This window comes from Lagenorhynchus albirostris, chromosome 15 (assembly GCF_949774975.1).
Source record: "Lagenorhynchus albirostris chromosome 15, mLagAlb1.1, whole genome shotgun sequence".
Taxonomy (NCBI): Eukaryota; Metazoa; Chordata; class Mammalia; order Artiodactyla; family Delphinidae; genus Lagenorhynchus; species Lagenorhynchus albirostris.
The window spans coordinates 8,405,111-8,421,929 of NC_083109.1; the positions used below are offsets into that span (position 1 = coordinate 8,405,111).

The 16,819-nt window shown below is 41.9% G+C and overlaps 1 protein-coding gene across 1 annotated transcript in view; it reads left to right on the forward strand.

Annotated features, from left to right (window-relative positions):
• Positions 1-16,819, forward strand: part of BCAS1 (brain enriched myelin associated protein 1) — a 158,556-nt gene that overhangs the window by 111,584 nt on the left and 30,153 nt on the right. Inside the window, exons 7-9 of the mRNA XM_060122907.1 lie at positions 555-599; positions 2,991-3,125; positions 9,613-9,789. Of these exons, the coding sequence (XP_059978890.1) occupies positions 555-599; positions 2,991-3,125; positions 9,613-9,789 (357 nt within the window). The remainder of the gene's footprint in view (positions 1-554; positions 600-2,990; positions 3,126-9,612; positions 9,790-16,819) is intronic.

Here is a 16,819-nt window from a genome sequence, read left to right on the forward strand (position 1 = left end):
AATGCATAATTAAACAGACATCTCCAAGTGTTTGGGCTATTCCCAAAGGCCAAGACCAACTTCAAAAGATAAAACAGAAAAAGTCAACCGAATGTGCCACAAACACCAAAGGCTTGTACATTTGTTTGGATTTAGTGGTGGACTTGTTGGAAAGTGTGTAGCCATTCCAGGAGACAGTTTTGAATGTGGTCAAGCTCTTAGTGAATGTATAAGATCTGATGCATTTCATTATAAAATATTAATTTTGTTAACTTATGTATACTTAGGTATTACCCAGAAGTCCATGGGTTTCTACTAAATTAAAAGGACTTCTCATTACATTCCTTACTTGTAGAGTGAAGTGGACCACCCTAAATAAAAATATGAAATAGGGAATTCCCTGGTGGTGCAGTGGTTAGGACTTGGCACTTTACCTGCCGGGGCCCAGGTTCAGTCCCTGGTTGGGGAACTAAAATAAAAAGAAAGAAAGAAAAAGAAACACCCTACAGAGCTATGTTTTTTTTTTTTTTTTAGAGCTATGGTTTTTAACATTTGGTTTTTCTCAAACTTTTAAGGTTTCTCCTAACAAAGCTGAAACAAAAAAAGATCTGGAAGACACGGTAGGTCATTTGAAGTGTGTTTGGGTTTGGATTTACGTATGCGTCTTTGTTTTTGGAATTTTGTGTGCGTGGGATATACATACACACATATATACATATTTAGCAATTTAATAGTGCTGTTAGCTTGTCTTTAAAATGTTCCACTTATGTTAATGGTATTTTAATGAAAATTTTGGTGGGAAGCTTGAAATATGTGCCAATTCTGGCTAAATAATGTCATAAAAACCAATTTCTTATACAGAATAAGAACAGAATACTCATTATTATATATCATCTTAGTCTTTTTAGCTGTGTGTAGAGAGACCCAGGGAATATGGTAAAAGTTAGCCACTGGAAATGCAAAAGTCATGAGACTCAATTTAAAGCAGATGTGAGCTGCTAGATTTTGGTTTTTAAAAAATATGTCTTGCTTTGTTTTTCATGTAATTTGAAAAAAATTAGTCTCCACTGCAATGGCAGTTGCTTGGTGCATGAAATAGTCACCAGTCGACACTTGCCAAATGAAGGAACAAGTAGAGGGGTTAGGATGCCCTAGAGAGTGTGTGCTTTTTCGCCGTCATCCTAGAAATTCAGCCAGTTCCCCTCAAAGTACATTTTGTTTGGAATGACTGCTTTCTAGAGATGTTTTCCCTTTGCACTTGAGAGAACCGATTTCCTTTCGTAGAACACGTGGTTTAAATTTCACGGGAATCATGAGGGAAATTTAACTTGGTGACAGATAAATGTCTTGTGTCCTCCTTTTGATAACTGAAAGTGCTTTGAAAGGCACTGGGACCAAATAAATGGCTTGGCCAACCCAGTATATCTGCTCGCCGTATTTGAAGGGGCTAAGTTGTGAAAAGGATCCTAGAATTTGTCTCAGAAGACCTGTGTTCGAGCCGCAGTCCTGCTACTTGATAGCTGTGTGATCCTAACCTGTCTGAACCCAGATTTCCACATCTGTAAAACTGGGGCAATAAAAATTCTGCCTCCCCAACCCCAGGACTGAATGAAGGTGTGACAGTGCCTGGTAAACCCTGGAGCTCTGTTCAAATGTAGGTGATCCCTATTTCCATAATCACAGCAGGACAGACCGAACATCAGGATTACATCTGTATTGTACTGATTGGTTCCTCTAGAATTTTCTTCTTCCATTGAAAAAAAGATATATCTGAGGTATCTACGTGCATTTTCCCGTAAGGTTATTTATTTGCTACAAGGCAGCTAGGGTCAAGTTCAATGAATGGTTGGGTCCAAATGTTTCTCTTTGGGTTCTGTGTCTTGCATTGTTGGAAATCACAGAGTCAGCACAATAGGCTATAAACAGTGGGGTATGTGGGTGTGTTGTGTGGCTCCCCGAGTGACCTGATGCCCTCACTCCCTTTAGCTGCTCACGGCATCAAGGCTCTTCCCCCACCCAGAATGTGGTCCCAGCTGAAAGTACCTAGTGGTACCTCATGGCCCTGCCCAGAGAGCTGTGCGCTCAGCGCTGATGGAACTGGATCTCAAAAGTGGGTTTTGTGAATGTAGGTTGTCCGTGATGCCCACAAACAGACCTCTTTCTACCAACCTGGTTCTCATACTTGCCTTCTTGACATCTTTTCTACTGAAGTTCTTGGATTCATGCTTTTGAAATGTCAACACTTTTGTCCATCTTCTCATTTGGCCCTGGGCAATTTTTAGCACACTCCACTGCTGCACACACAAAATCCCCTGCCATTTGTGACTTGAGTCAACAATTCTGAATGGTTGTAGCTGGGCTATTTTAGTTCCAATTTCCCCTCACTTTGGCTCAGTGGACTGACTCACTCTAGAAACATCTTTTGCCCAGGAGATCTGCCCATCTAGAAGTCAGTTGAGATTTTTGTGGGTGATACTGCTTCCCTGAAGTTTCTAATACCGCAAAAGAGGAGATCAGTTTGAGAATGAAAGCCATTTAGTGGCAGTACTTGACTCCAGGATGCAAAAATAAATTGCTTGTCTTCAGGTATTTTTTTCTTCTGTTTCACGTGACAATAGCATTTAGATTTTTAAAAATCATCGGGTAGGTACTGCATTATCGTTTTTATTTTTTAATTTTTTTCACCTGGATATTACATGTCCTGTAGACAAAGCTTAAATATCTTGTCATTGTCTTTAGCAAATGGAGCTGCATTAATCTGGGTCATTTAAATAGGTTGCTGTGTTGAAAATCAACATGTACCTGAAATAGACTGTGAATTTGCACTTTAACAAATCGTCTTTGAGAGTTTGAAAAAGATAAGCATTCACATGATGTCTTGTGATTGGGAGATGGGGGTGATATACCGGCAGCTAATTGACAAAGTGGATTACTGCGCTTAAAAACAACAGAAAAAGAATGCATTCTGTTTAAAAACAAAGTTCTAAGCTGTGACTGCTGTTGCCCAAAAGGCATCTAAAGCAGAAAGTGTCTGTGATGGACAAGCTGGGCAGAAGACATCCGAGATCCAGGCTAAAGGCACCAAGAAAAAGCATCTGCATAGCCCCAGGCTAGGACTCGCCTTTAGAAAATTCTTTAGGCATAAGGTCTGTATCTTGTTAAAATAGGAGGAAAAATAAGAACCCTGGTCTTCACCACATGACACATGTGCCCATCCTGTATCCAGCCTGCTCCACTTCAGTGAAGACAGAGCCTTGGGTGGTAGAAATCATTAGAGGGGAATTAAGTACTATGTGAATCAAATTTCAGAGATTTTAAGTCCCCATAATTGTAAACATCTCAGACTACTTTCCGAGTGTGGACCAGGGTTCTGAGATTATTCTTCTAACCTAGTGTTTCCCAAATGTTGAATGTTTGCATACCACCTTCATCGTTTTTGGCAGATATACCACTATTTACTTGATATTTTTATATTGAAATTGACTCACTTCCTATTTAAAGATATCTGTAAAAGAAACTTTGTATTACATCACACTTGGAAAAGCAGATGATTTTTCATAAGAGGAATGTACCATTATATGGGCAATAAAAAAAGAGATTACATTCTAGCTGTCTCGCTTGTGTTAAGCTCTGAATCTATTGCCATTTCTAGCTTTATGAAAAGGCAATTAGCCAGCAGTAGGGAAATGTTAAAGATTTCTCTACTGGCACCAGACTGAGATTTTCCCCCAATGGTCTTAGAAAGATGAGAATTGAAAAAGGAAAAGTATTTTCACGATTTTAATATTATTTAATATCATAGCACAATCTGAGGCCATCTCTGATCCCACCAATGGTATGCTTGCTATACTTTGGGAAATGCTCTTCTAACCTCAAGATAACAATTCTATCTTCCTGTGGTCCGTTCCATCTCTTCCCTGTATTAACTAAACTTATACTGAGCCCAAATGGAAGCCCAGGCAGAACAAAACAATGAATGAAGGCAGAGCAAGTTCTGTCTCCACGTTCTTGGAAAGTAAAGACAACAGAGAAGTGAGTTGCGGAGATTTCACTCTTCTAATGTCTACGAAAATGCCAGTATTTGTCTGAAACCATCAATTAAAAGGATCCCTGACTTGGGCCAGCATGCTTGTAAATTTGTTTAAAATATCCACCATTCTCCACTAAGTTGAATGGACTTATTTGAAAAACTTCCCCAGCTGGATGTAATAGTCCCAGGATTGTGTATGCAGATAAAAGCTCCGTAGAAAGCTCTCCCGGCGGAATCTATATTTGCATAAACAAACTAGGTTATGAAGCCACCCTTCGATTTCCATACAGGGTTATTTTGTCCTGTAAGGAGACAAGGGGGTGGATGAGAGACACTGCAATGGGGGAGGGAACGTTAAAAAGTGGTACGACTGTATGTGGGCGACAATTTGGTAACTGCTAGTGAAATCTGTCATGGATCTGGTACAAAGGAACCTAGCTGAATTCCCACGGGTGCTTCGGTGAGTAGGGGCCCTTGAAAGTTTAAGACGCTATGACTCCCCCTCCCCCGACCCCCACAGATCTGCATTTCATCACGACATTCATTTCGTACCTCCAGAATCTCTCCCCTCCCACAAGTGGACCACCCAAGTTCAGTATTCCTGGGGTTTCCCCGAGTTGTTGGCTTCACATCCTGCCAAGTGAGTTGACGTTTGGGGTAGGAGAGGATTCTAAAACCACTGGGACGATGGAGAAGAAACGACCCCTTCTGGGATACTGTAACACAGACTAAGGTTTTGCCTTGAGTTACATTCGGTCTATTTTTTTACGTTAAAGTAAAGTAAGGGGACAATTCCCAGATGTTCTTAATTCTCATTTATACAGCAGTGTGGTAGATCTCATTGGCTTTTACCTTCATGCCTAGGACAGTGTTTTTCTTTTCGTCAGTTGGTTGTTCTGTCATCCCAAAAGATAGGAAAACAGGGCCATTAAAATTGACCAGCCAGAGTCCATCAGTGAACCCTGTTGCATGATTATGGGAGGTGTGATACTCATCCTCCTTGATCTCAGCGTGACCTAAGACAGAAAGAAGGCATCCAAGCAAATTCAAGGATAAAACGTTACTTCTAGTTTTGCTCTTAAAAAAAAAAATACAGTGGTTACCAATTCTGGTTAACTCCTCCTTTCATTTCTTTGTATGTCAATTTTCCTTCCTATAAAAAGAATCTGCTTAGTTTCAAAGAGGAAAGGCTGACATTAATCAATGAAATAAGTTTATTATTATAAATAATAAGGGGGTCAGCGTTTCTTTGCTGAATCTGAATTTTTTTTTCTTGACTTAATCACATGCGGTTCCTCAGAATAAAACCTTTTCACACGACTTGCAAACGTTGGACATGACACATGTACACAGAGCAGGACATTGTTTTAGAATGTCTTTGCCACGCCCAGAAATGTTCCCCTCCCCACTCAGGTTTGCTCAATGCCCACCCTCTCCGCAAGGCAGCTAAAACATTAGCAGCTACCTCCCAGGGTTCATAAGCTTATGCCACACATTCATTGTTTTCTGGCTCTTGGTACAATGTTTCCATCTTACTAACACGTCCCCTCTCCCACCCTCAAATGTGAAAATGATGAAAACTTCTTGTGGAAGAAGGTAAGGTCATCTGATATGCAATCTCCAAATCTAATACATTAGAATTTCATGGGTAGGGTTGCCAGATAAATAACAAGTACCCAGTTAAATTCAAATTTCAGATACACAGCAAATAATCTTTGAGTATAAATCTAAGTATGTCCCAGGCAATATTTGGGACATCCTTAGGCAAAAAACTTATTCTTTGTTGATCTGAAATTCAGATTTAACAGGACATCCTATAGTCTCACTGTTATTTGCTAAATCTGGCAGCCCTACTCAGGGGATTGTCTCCAAAAAACATGGATAGAATTTTCGTAGTCTCCTCCGTAATGGAGACAAAGAGTATGAATTCAGTTGATGCTGGCAGAACACCATGTGGGGCACTTCTCTGGGAAGCGAGGAGATGAGTAGGCAGGGAAAGGATGACTAATGGGTGTGTGTGACTGACTCCACAGCCCTGTAAGGAGGGGGTGGGTGGACGGAAACATGACATGGCAGGGTGCTGTGTGGGTAGCTCTCTGTGGCCCCTCTCGTAAAATTAATTTGTTATTTATTTAATGCCTGTTTTGAGCCAGACACTGGGTCTGATGGGTGGTAGGAGTGTAATGGTGACTAAGACATAACAGCTCTTACCTTCACAGAACTCATACTCTGGCCAGAGAAATGCATACTCAACAGTTACACAGATATATTCGTTATATTTTATTACTATACATATGATAGAGTCATGTCCTTGTCATGTTTTTCGAAGATCTCAGGGTATCTTCCCAGGGCAAAGAGAACTGGCCATTTCCCAACAAAACCGATCAGTATAGATGTGTTCCTCAACCTTTTTCCCATTATCACCCCCCCACCATGAAGCTTCTTTAGATATTTTCTCCCTAATTGCCCTTCTCCCCATGGAATTTTAGTACAACAGCTACACTGTTTATCTGTTGATGTACCGTGGCCCTTAGTAGGGCCATAGGCCATATAAACATCTAAAAATTGCCCATAACGCACCGCCCCAAGAACAAGGGCAATCTCACCCCCCAACTTTCCCCCACGTGGAGTTAAGATTGCCGTGGCTGAGAATGCATATGGTGTAGACGGTTCCATCCCCTGATGGGCACAACAGCACATGGAGTGGGGAGACCTTGGTCTGTTGGAAGCAGTGTAGACAGAGTAGCTGTTCAGAGTCTGGGTTTGGGTATCAGACTCCCTGGATTCAGATGCCAACTCTGTCGCCTTATAAGTGCAATCACAGGCAAGTTATTTAACCACCTGGGACCAAAATTTCCCTAACAATAAAATGGACATAACAATTAATTCCTTCCTCATAGGACTGTTAGAACATTCAGTTGCTTAAAACAGTGCCTGGCACTGGTACCTTTTATTGTCACTATTAAATCAGAGTTAAAAGTTGGCCATCTCTGTGCCTAGTCTCCTTGGACCCTAGTCCCTCTTCAAGAGGCTGAGAGAGAAAGGAGGCTGAGGGGAACAAAAGGAAAGGGTAAAACCAGCCAAACCAGAGGCGTGTGATGGGCTAAGCAGACTAGACCTGTCCTGTCTGGAATTCTAGAACTCCAGAACTAGCCTTTTTTGGTAACCCCCATGTGGCTTTGGCTGGGTAGGCTGAGCACATGCAAAGGGGTGTCCAGGAGCTGGTTAGGTAACGCGGCATCTCTAAGTATAGAAGGCGAAGCAGCAGAATTTAAATCAAAGCAGTGTGGAGCAACGGAGCACCTACTGTAATGACATGAGCAGAACGGATGGTTTACTTAAGCCAACAAGAACCCTTTCTTAGAGATAGAAGTGAGGTCAGCCTCACCCCGCCCCCAGATTCTTGGCCTAACATGGACCCCTTGAGCAAGTGGGGATTTTCCCAAGAAAGCAGAAGGGGAGTTGATGTTGGGGACCACGCGTGGCCACTCCTTTCCTTCCTGCTTCCATCACGGCTCTCTGATGCTTTCCAAGGGCGCTGAGAGCACGCTGTTCGCTGTGCCTGGTGTGCTTCTCCTCCCTCCTGCAGCTGATTTCTAGTCACCCTTCAGGTCAGGACACAGCATCCCTTTCTCTATCAAGCCTTCCTGATTGCCATGATGGATCTAATTCCCTAGTTTAGCCTTTTTTTTTTTAGCACCAAATCCTTCTCTCCACCCCACAGCACTTATCATAGTTGAAATTTTACATACATTTGTGGAATTATTTGTTTGGTGTCTCTCTCTCTCTATGAGGACATGTAACCCCAGCACTCAGTACCCATCGCAGGTCATAGAAGGCAGTCGATGCATTTTTTATGAGTACATGAATAAATCATAATACTTTCCTCCTGTTTTCTGGAAAAGCAAGCAAGCTAGTTGGTGGAGGGCACTTCCCCTTCAACCAGTGCTTGTTAATTTAATTACCATTTAGAGCTAAAACAGCACCAGGTGTCCGAGACCATTTGGAACATGCATAAATGCAGAACCGTCTGAGCTCAGCCATTTTGATTGCACTGTTGATACAAGGCAGAGGTTATTTTAAACCCTAGCATTATGCGGTTTTATACATTTTTAAATGGAACTGGGATTATTCCAGGATCACCTATCACAAAAGTCATTTCTATACATTGGCCCTGTAGCTCCTGATTCGAACATAGAATCTGTTCAATAAATGACTCCCTCTTAGTATCAAAGAAGTCAGCACAGAAGATACTGTCTTACATCAGATAGTAAAGTTCACATTATTTGTGAACTCCCTTTGGAGGGGCAACGTGCAGTGTGGAAAGAGCACCAGATAGGAGCCGGAAGTCTGGATCTGAGACCAGACTGTGGCCCTGGTTAGTGTAGGGCAGATCGTAGACCTCAATTTCCCCATCCATGAAAATTCGGGCATTCGATTAGGTGGTCTCTAAGACTCTTTCCAACATCAAAAATACTCTGAAACGTCCTGAATTTTTCCACACCCTGTTTTTACTGCCAGATTTTTTTTTTCTTTTATTCAGAAAATGTAGTCAAAGGTCTGACCTCCCTGGGAATTTAAAGGGTTGTGTCACAAGTCCCTGGACCAAGGATCATTAAAATGAAGATGCTTAAGATGACGAGGTTAGGTCAGGTGAGCCCAGTGTTAAAAATTTTGATGCAATGTTCACTCACGTCGAGGTAAATGGAGACTGTAAGTCTCCTAACTCTTCCTTTGTCCCATGAGTCAGGAGGTGGCAGAGCATGGAAGTAACAGCCCAGTCACTGAAGAGATCAGATGTCCCGGAAGTGGACCTCAGCCTGGCCGCTCGGAGTGGGGAGAGATGGGGGGCGGTGGCGTGGAGAGAAGGTGGGGGAGAGAAAGAGAATAGGGACTGAATGAATAGCATTTGGAGTTTTGTATCAATGACAGTCCATCCAGTCCCATCTAATTTAGATGTGGAGGCTGCATCTGAAAGTGAAGAAATGGGGCTTGTGGATGCTGTTCAAGCTCGAACCTCTTCCCTGAGTTCCTTACACAAACTCTATAGACTATAGATCTATAGATCTTTATAGACTAAACTTTGTAGACTATAGATCACTATAGTAATCTCTAAAGCAGAGCGTGAGAGGAAAACTTCAGCACTTCTCTTTGGAAGTATATTTATTGGAACCCATCTTTCATTTCAAATTTGGATTAGTAAAACAATACATCTTTATCATGTAAACAAATACGTGTGTATTGGAGGTGCATGTTCAGACTATTTTTACTGCCATGACCATGGTCGAAAGAAGACCAGGGTCCTCAACACAACCTAACGTTCTAACAGCCAAGTGCCTCTTCCAATCACTTTGAGTCCTAATGCGTTACTTACATAAACATGGTACATAATGGTTCTATATATATTTTTTTCTGCAAAAGGAATATATCTTGATCTTTTTCCAAGATTTTAACACAAATCCACATCCATGTAGAATATTTGGAAAATACAGAAAATTATGAAGAAGACACTTAACTTGCATAACCCCAGTCCATATTTGTAAAAAAGAGATCTTTTGCTTTTGAAATCCTGAGATCATTTTAATTTTTTTGAACTCTTACAGGGTGCCGAAAAGTCACCCACCACTTCAGCCGACCTCAAGTCAGACAAAGGCAATGTTACGCCCCAGGAGCCCCAAGGGGCTGCCAAGAATTCTACATCCACTGAAACAGCAAAGGAAGGTGCCAAGGAAAAGGGGGGCCCCACCTCTCTGCCTCTGGGCAAACTGTTCTGGAAAAAGGTAAGTCCTAGTTTCAAGATTTGGAGAGTCCTTGGGGCCAGGATGACTTGAGATATGGTTTCTATTGGGCCAACGGATGTATTCAGCAATGCATGGAGTTTCTTGTTCTCCAGAATGACTCATCTTGCCATTGAGTTGAAGACTTGTAGCTCACCCCCGGGAAAAATGAAATACCTATTGCGTTAGAAGCATGTGTTTTGTGGGAAAGAAAAGGAAGTGAACAAGTCGAATTTTTCATTCTTGGAATTAATCCGGTTCATGACAGAGGGTTTATGGTATTTCGTGATTTCATTTTCTTTCTAAAATGGTGGGTTACATGAAGGTTATGCCCCCACCAGCAGTATAAGGGAGCACATTATCCTACACCCTTGACAACAGCGTTTTATCAAACTTCTTAATACTCGCCAGTCTTACAGAGTGAAAAATGGTACTCAAGTGTAATTTTAAATTATGTATAGTTTGTGAATGAGGTAGGGTGCCTTTTTTTTTTTTTTTTTTTTTGTGGTACACGGGCCTCTCACCGTTGTGGCCTCTCCCGTTGCGGAGCACAGGCTCCGGACGCGCAGGCTCAGCGGCCATGGCTCACGGGCCCAGCCGCTCCGCGGCATGTGGAATCCTCCCGGACCGGGTCACGAACCCGTGTACCCTGCATAGGCAGGCGGACTCTCAACCACTGCGCCACCAGGGAAGCCCCGGGTGCCTTTTTTTTTATCTGTGTTAAGAACCATTAATGTTTTTCTGTGAATTGTTTATTCATAAGTTTTGCCCATTTCCTAAAACTGGGATCGTTGGGTAGATTGTTCCTTTCATCACAGCACAATATTTCTCTTTGTCCCCTTAACAGCTTGGGGCTGTTAGTATATTTATTTAACATCAATGCTGTTTTGCTCACGGTACATCTTTGGCCATTCTTGTATCTTCAGTCTTCCTTAGATTTAAGACTTGTGAATATATTTTTAGTTCCAGAACAAACAAACGAAACTAATAAAATGTGGGTTACTCTGGTTTCCTCCTGGCTTTCTCTGAGCTCTCCCAGCCTGGCGAGATGAACCGCCTCTGGGCTCTCTGCCCCTCCTACCCCAGCCAGATGGAAGCAGCCATCAGCAGCCCCAAGGTCTCCGTCTCCTTGGTTGTCAACCAGTTCACCACCAGGGCAAGCCCACAAGATGCTCTGTGAGAGGAGAATTCAAACCGCTGTCTGAATTCTTTTCCCTTGAGAATTAAGGTGCCAAGTAAGGAAATGAGGTGGGTAGGGCTGAGCAATTCTGAGAGCTATTCCCTGATCTCATTGCTGAGCAAACCTCAGCTGCCAGACAGGTGCAGGACTCTTGCCTGTTTTAAATGTGGCCAAAAGATGAGCGAGAAGTCAGGGATGGGGCAGGGGGAGGTGGTGGGGGCAGGTGTAAGATAGAGGTGGAAAAATCTAACTTAGCCGTTTCAACAAAACATCCATGCCACTTGGCACGCAATGCAAGGAAGGTGATAAATACAGATGCCGCTGTGCTGTTAGTTTATGCTCTTGTCCAGAATCCAGCTGGATTTCTGAAATGTTCTCCTGTTTGTTTTCTGTTGTACAGAAATCTCCCTTCTAGGTTCTGCCCCGAACACAAACTCTTAATACTTAATGAAAACTTGGGATGATGTCACTTGGCATTCTGTTCGAATCCTCCTTCTTCACCAGTCTTTTTTTACAAAAATATTTTATCAGCAATATAATGAAGGGGAAAATTTCCAAGAAAGTTACATCCATATATTGGTGGCAAGGGGATGACTTAAGTGACTCATATTCAAATATTTTTACTTAAATAGCCATTTATACATATATTCAAAGTGTATTAGGAAAAATAAAACTAGCACATTAAAGTCAAGATTTAACATATATTTTGGTCAAGGTGAGACTATATAGATTTAGTTTAAAAAGGTAATGCAATTAAAAGGAAAGTGTTATGTAATTAATGGTACGGATAATAAGTAAATAACGGTAAATCGAGGTCCTCCAGGAAGCGGACACTAAGACAGAATTGATGTGCAGGAGATGTATCGGAGGAAACCGACTGTGGAGGATAAAGGGAAGGGGGCAGGAGTGGACGGCGAGAGGCTGCAGACCACAGCGAGGGGCTGACACCTCTGTGCAGGGAGAGAGGGAAGGAGGAGAGGGTTGGAAAGACCTCAGGGTGGCTGTGGTGCTGAGCTGGGCGGGAGGTATCCCCCAGAGCAGAGCGTGCCCCGGGGGGAGTCCTGCATTGGGCAGGACCAGCCCAGCACCCTCTGTGCTCAGTCGTTTCCGGGGAGCAGCGAGGAGATCTCAGCGGTAGCAGATGCTGAAGGCGTGACAATCGAAGCCTGCCTTTCTTGCAGGGAAATCTGACCAGCACACGGCCACGGCTGCCACAGATGGTGCGTACAACGTGGCAGAACTATACTGGAGGTCAGCAAACGACTGAAGTTGGAGGAACACTGATGCAGGGTTAAAAGCTTAGAGTCAGACAGATCCCACTCTGAGTCCCAGTCCACCTCCATGAGCCTCAGTTTCCTCATTTGTGAAATGCAAATGATAATAGTACCCATGCCATGGAAATGAGCGAGGATTAAATTTTAAAAGGCCAGTAAACGCCTCCCCGCCACCATCACCACCACCGCGGTTCACACAACAGCGTCTGATGAGTGGTCCGTCCTCCTTCTGTCATTTATGCTCAGAGGGCTGGGACACTAACATGTCCACTTCTGCATCTTTCTGTGCCATCCAGTCTGGGGAGGCTTCTAAACTTCACATGCTTTATCTTTCCTTATCTTTGGCATCTGTAAGGGCTGTGTTGGTTCCTCTTTGAAATTCCGGCTCTTTCCATTGAAAATAAAAGTCAGGACCACTGGGCATTCATCTATTCATTTATTTCAGTCTCACTGGTTTTTCACCATTATCTGACTTTTATTTCTTTAGTAGATCATAAAAACAGTGAGGTTAAGAGAAACTAAAAACCAAGTCTCCTGTAAATCTTGTCTTTCCTTCTTTCACCCAGTCTGAAAGAATAGATTATATGGAAGTGAAAAAGGGGAGAGTCACTCATTCAGCAGTGGTTTTAATCACTTTCTTTGTGCTAATGTTTTTTGGGGGGTGTGTGTGTGCTACGTTTTAGGCATTGAAAAAATATCAGTGAGCAGATTGCTGTCCTCTGGTAGCTTACATTCTCATGAAGGAACTTATTTCTAGTAGGAAACAAAATGAAAGTCTTTGTTTTCTTTTCTTTAAATTAGAATAAGCTTTGGCTATAAAACCATTCTTGTAAAAATTTTGAAAAACAAACAAAGGGAAACACCAGAAAATGGTGATATTTCCACTAACTAACCCTAAGCTCGCTTTCATCTCTTTTAATTGAAAAGCTTTTAAACAAACACATTTTGAAGTTTGCAATTATGAACGTCAGAAATGAATTTTTCCCCTAACAGGCTGTCAGTATGAAACTATTTATTATTTTGATTTATAGTCTTGATTGCTAAAGTAGTTCTTATTATAAACAAAAACAAAAATAAGCTTTGAGAAAATTAATTTCAAATTATGTTGTGCTTGCCAGAAAATGTTTAAATCCAGTTATATGGCCTAACTGCGCCCTTGATTGTTCAGGGTTAACTGGAATACCATTTGCTCTGTGACCTCACAAAAGTTATTTACTCTCTTTGGGTTTCTTTTTCCTCCTCTGTTGAGTAAAAAGATTGGAGTAGATTATCTTAAAAAATCTTGGGGATGGCGAGTTTGCGTAACAGTCAGAATCAGAAAGGTGGGACTATGTAACCTTGGGCAAATTACTTGATCACTCAGAGCCTTTATTTTCTTATCTGTAAAATAGGCACTGTGTTTATCTCACAGTGTTGTTATGAGAATCCAATCATTTACATGGAGAGCATCTGAGACATACTAAGGGCTCAGTGAACGGTGTTACCCTCATTTCTTCAAGTATGACATCGCTGGTTATGATCTGAAAAGCCACGTGGGGCTTCAAGTGCCAATAGCACCCGAGGTACAAAACAAGTCTAAGACATATTTGCTACCCTCAAAACCTTGAAATCCACTTGGAGGAATAGGGTATACACGCATGCATGCACGCGTGCGTGTGTATGTGTATCTGCCTGCACACAATTAGTGAATGATACATTTGGAGCACCTTCAAAACAGCCTTTTTCCTGATTTCCTTTGGGAGAAACAAATGATGAAGTAGAGAAATAATGTGAGTTCTGAAGCCAAAGAGACACATGGTCAAATCTCGGCTCTGAGGGTTGCTGGCTGTCTGAATGTGAGCAGAGACTTACACCCTCCAAGCCTCACTTTCCTCAGCTCTGAACGTAGGAGGTGGTACCTACCTTTCATGATGTGGGGGAGAACTGAGTTGGAAAATGAATGCAAAGTGAGTGGCATTCAGTGAGTGAATTACAAAACAGTCAAGTGTGGAATCCAGTGGTAATCCGTGGAATACAGCTTAAAAACGCTGCGGCTGTTCAGACAAGGGAGCAGTCAGTGTAGGTCAAAACAGACTAAGAGAACTTAAAAATTCCTTTGACTCATCTGGGTTATTTGTTTCAAATACAGAATCCTGTGTGTGATCCCAGAATCCATGGGGATCCTGGTTTAGAAAGCCCGGCACAGGGCTGGACAATTATGGAAGCACTTGAAAGATGGGATGAAGTATCCAGCCTTGATAGAAAAAGTCTTAGGTCCACCGTGAAATCAATGAACTCAGAACAGCCGTCACGTGATCCAAATGGTGCTTCTGGAAGACTTGGTAGCAACAGGGTGTCTTCTGGCTTAAGTGCTACCATGTGACAGCATTTTAAAGAAACATTCCTTTAAGAATTGAAATGCGCTGTTTAAAGGAGAGGAGCTCTTGTTAATCACGTTTATATGATAAGTACATATGCTATTTAGATCCTTATTCTTGGCAATATAAATGTCCAGACAAGATCCTTTAGATTTCAAACTGGATTTTTGTTGTTGTTGTTAATGAGATTGGACAATTTTTAGACTCGCCAGATAACAGCCAGATGTCCAGTTTATTGAAAAAGATTGAAGTGTTCCTGGTTTTGAGATTCGAATGAGAATCCCACGCTCTGTGTGTTTCCTGACCAGCCCCACACCTTATCATGCTCCTCTGGCTGAAGGACTTGAGAACCTAATAAATGCCTCTGGTCTGCAGAAATCGACCTTGCACTTTACAATCATTCTCTCTCATTCGCTTTGAAGTGAGTTGCTGTGCCGTCCGATTTTCCTTCCTGTCTCTGAAATTCCTTTCCCAAACATATTCCCCGTGTGGAAGAGTTAGTCTTCTCTCCTCCTCCTTAGAGATCACCCATCACGGCGTACTCGCTGGCAGTGGAAATGATGAATTGGAATCTGGTTCTGCTGGGTCCTCAGCTCACAGGCTTTCTGCTGTGTGGAAAAGATGAGGAGAAAAGGAAGAAGTTGTCCGATGTCTTTGTCTGTAGTTGTGTCTTGAACGTGGAAACCATCCTGGTTACAGATACACATTAAATGTGAGATCCAGGATGTCAGCTTTGAAGGAGAATTAGAGACACACCTCAAACTTCAAAGGGAGGTATTGTTTTAGAATAAGAGCAAAATGTAATAGGTATTGGAGCAGAGGCCTGGAAATTAGGGGAGATCTGCTTCCATTTTGAAGACTGACGTGGAATACTAACGTGAAAACTTAACCTGCTGCCTGACGCAGAGCCCAGTAATGTGGGTTGTTATCATTATTATTATCTTTGATAGTATTACTGCTTTTCTTCAGTTCTGTAGTGTCGCATCTAAGGCATGTTCACAAGATGGGTAGATGCAAGCCAACAAAGGATATTTATTAGAGGATCAAAACCACATGCAAGAAGCTGTCTTTGGGACGGCCTCTGGAATCTGGCCTCAGGCCTGTTTATTCAGAGTCTTTATTTGTAACTTGGTCAATAAACTGTGAAGGGCATTTGTCAAGTTTACAGGCTGGGTGGGCTCATTAATGCAATCCAAAATATAAACAGTAACAAAATATAAACAATAAGGTCTCAAAGTACTGGCACAATGGGCTGAAGTTAGGATATCCTGGGATATTTGTTGTACGAAGGTCAATGTGCCACTTATCCTGTAGGGAGCAGATCATCACGATTTTAACTGAGACCCACACCATCCTACCCCATTCCAGTGCTGGAACCCAGCATAACCTAAGAGCAACGTTAAAAATGTCTGCTCCTAAGGGATTCAGGAGCAAACATATATCTGAGATAGATGTAAGGAAATTTTGAAAGCAACATGGAATTAGTCAAGAAAAGTTTTTTTAATATATTTTATTGAAGTATAGTTGATTTCCAATGTTGTGTTAATTTCTGCTGTACAGCAAAGTGATTCAGTTATACATATATACACATTCTTTATCATATTCTTTTCCATTATGGTTTATCACAGGATATTAAATATATTTCCCTGTGCTATACAGTAGGACTTTGTTGTTTATCCATTCTCTATATAATAGTTTGCATCTGCTAATTCCAAATTCCCAGTCCATCCCTCCCTCACTCCCTTTCCCCCTTGGCAACCACAAGTCTGTTCTCTGTGTCTGTGAGTCTCTCTGTTTTGTTGATAAGTTCATTTCTGTCATATTTTAGACTCCACAGAAGAGTGATGTATGGTATTTGTCTTTCTCTTTCTGACTTACTTCATGTAGTATGATCATTTCAGGGTCCATCCATGTTGCTGCAAATGGCATTATTTCATTCTTTTTTATGGCTGAGTAGTATTCCATTGCATACATACATGTACCACATCTTCTTTATCCATTCCTCTGTCGATGGACATTTAGGCTGTTTCCATGTCTTGGTTATTGTGAATAGTGCTGCTATGAACATAGCGGTGCAGGTATCTTTTTGAATTATAGCTTTGTCCACATATATGCCCAGGAGTAGGATTGCTGGATCATATGGCAACTCTATTTTTAGTTCTGTGAGGAACCTCCATACTGTTTTCCATAGTGGCTGCACCAATTTACATTCCCATCAACAA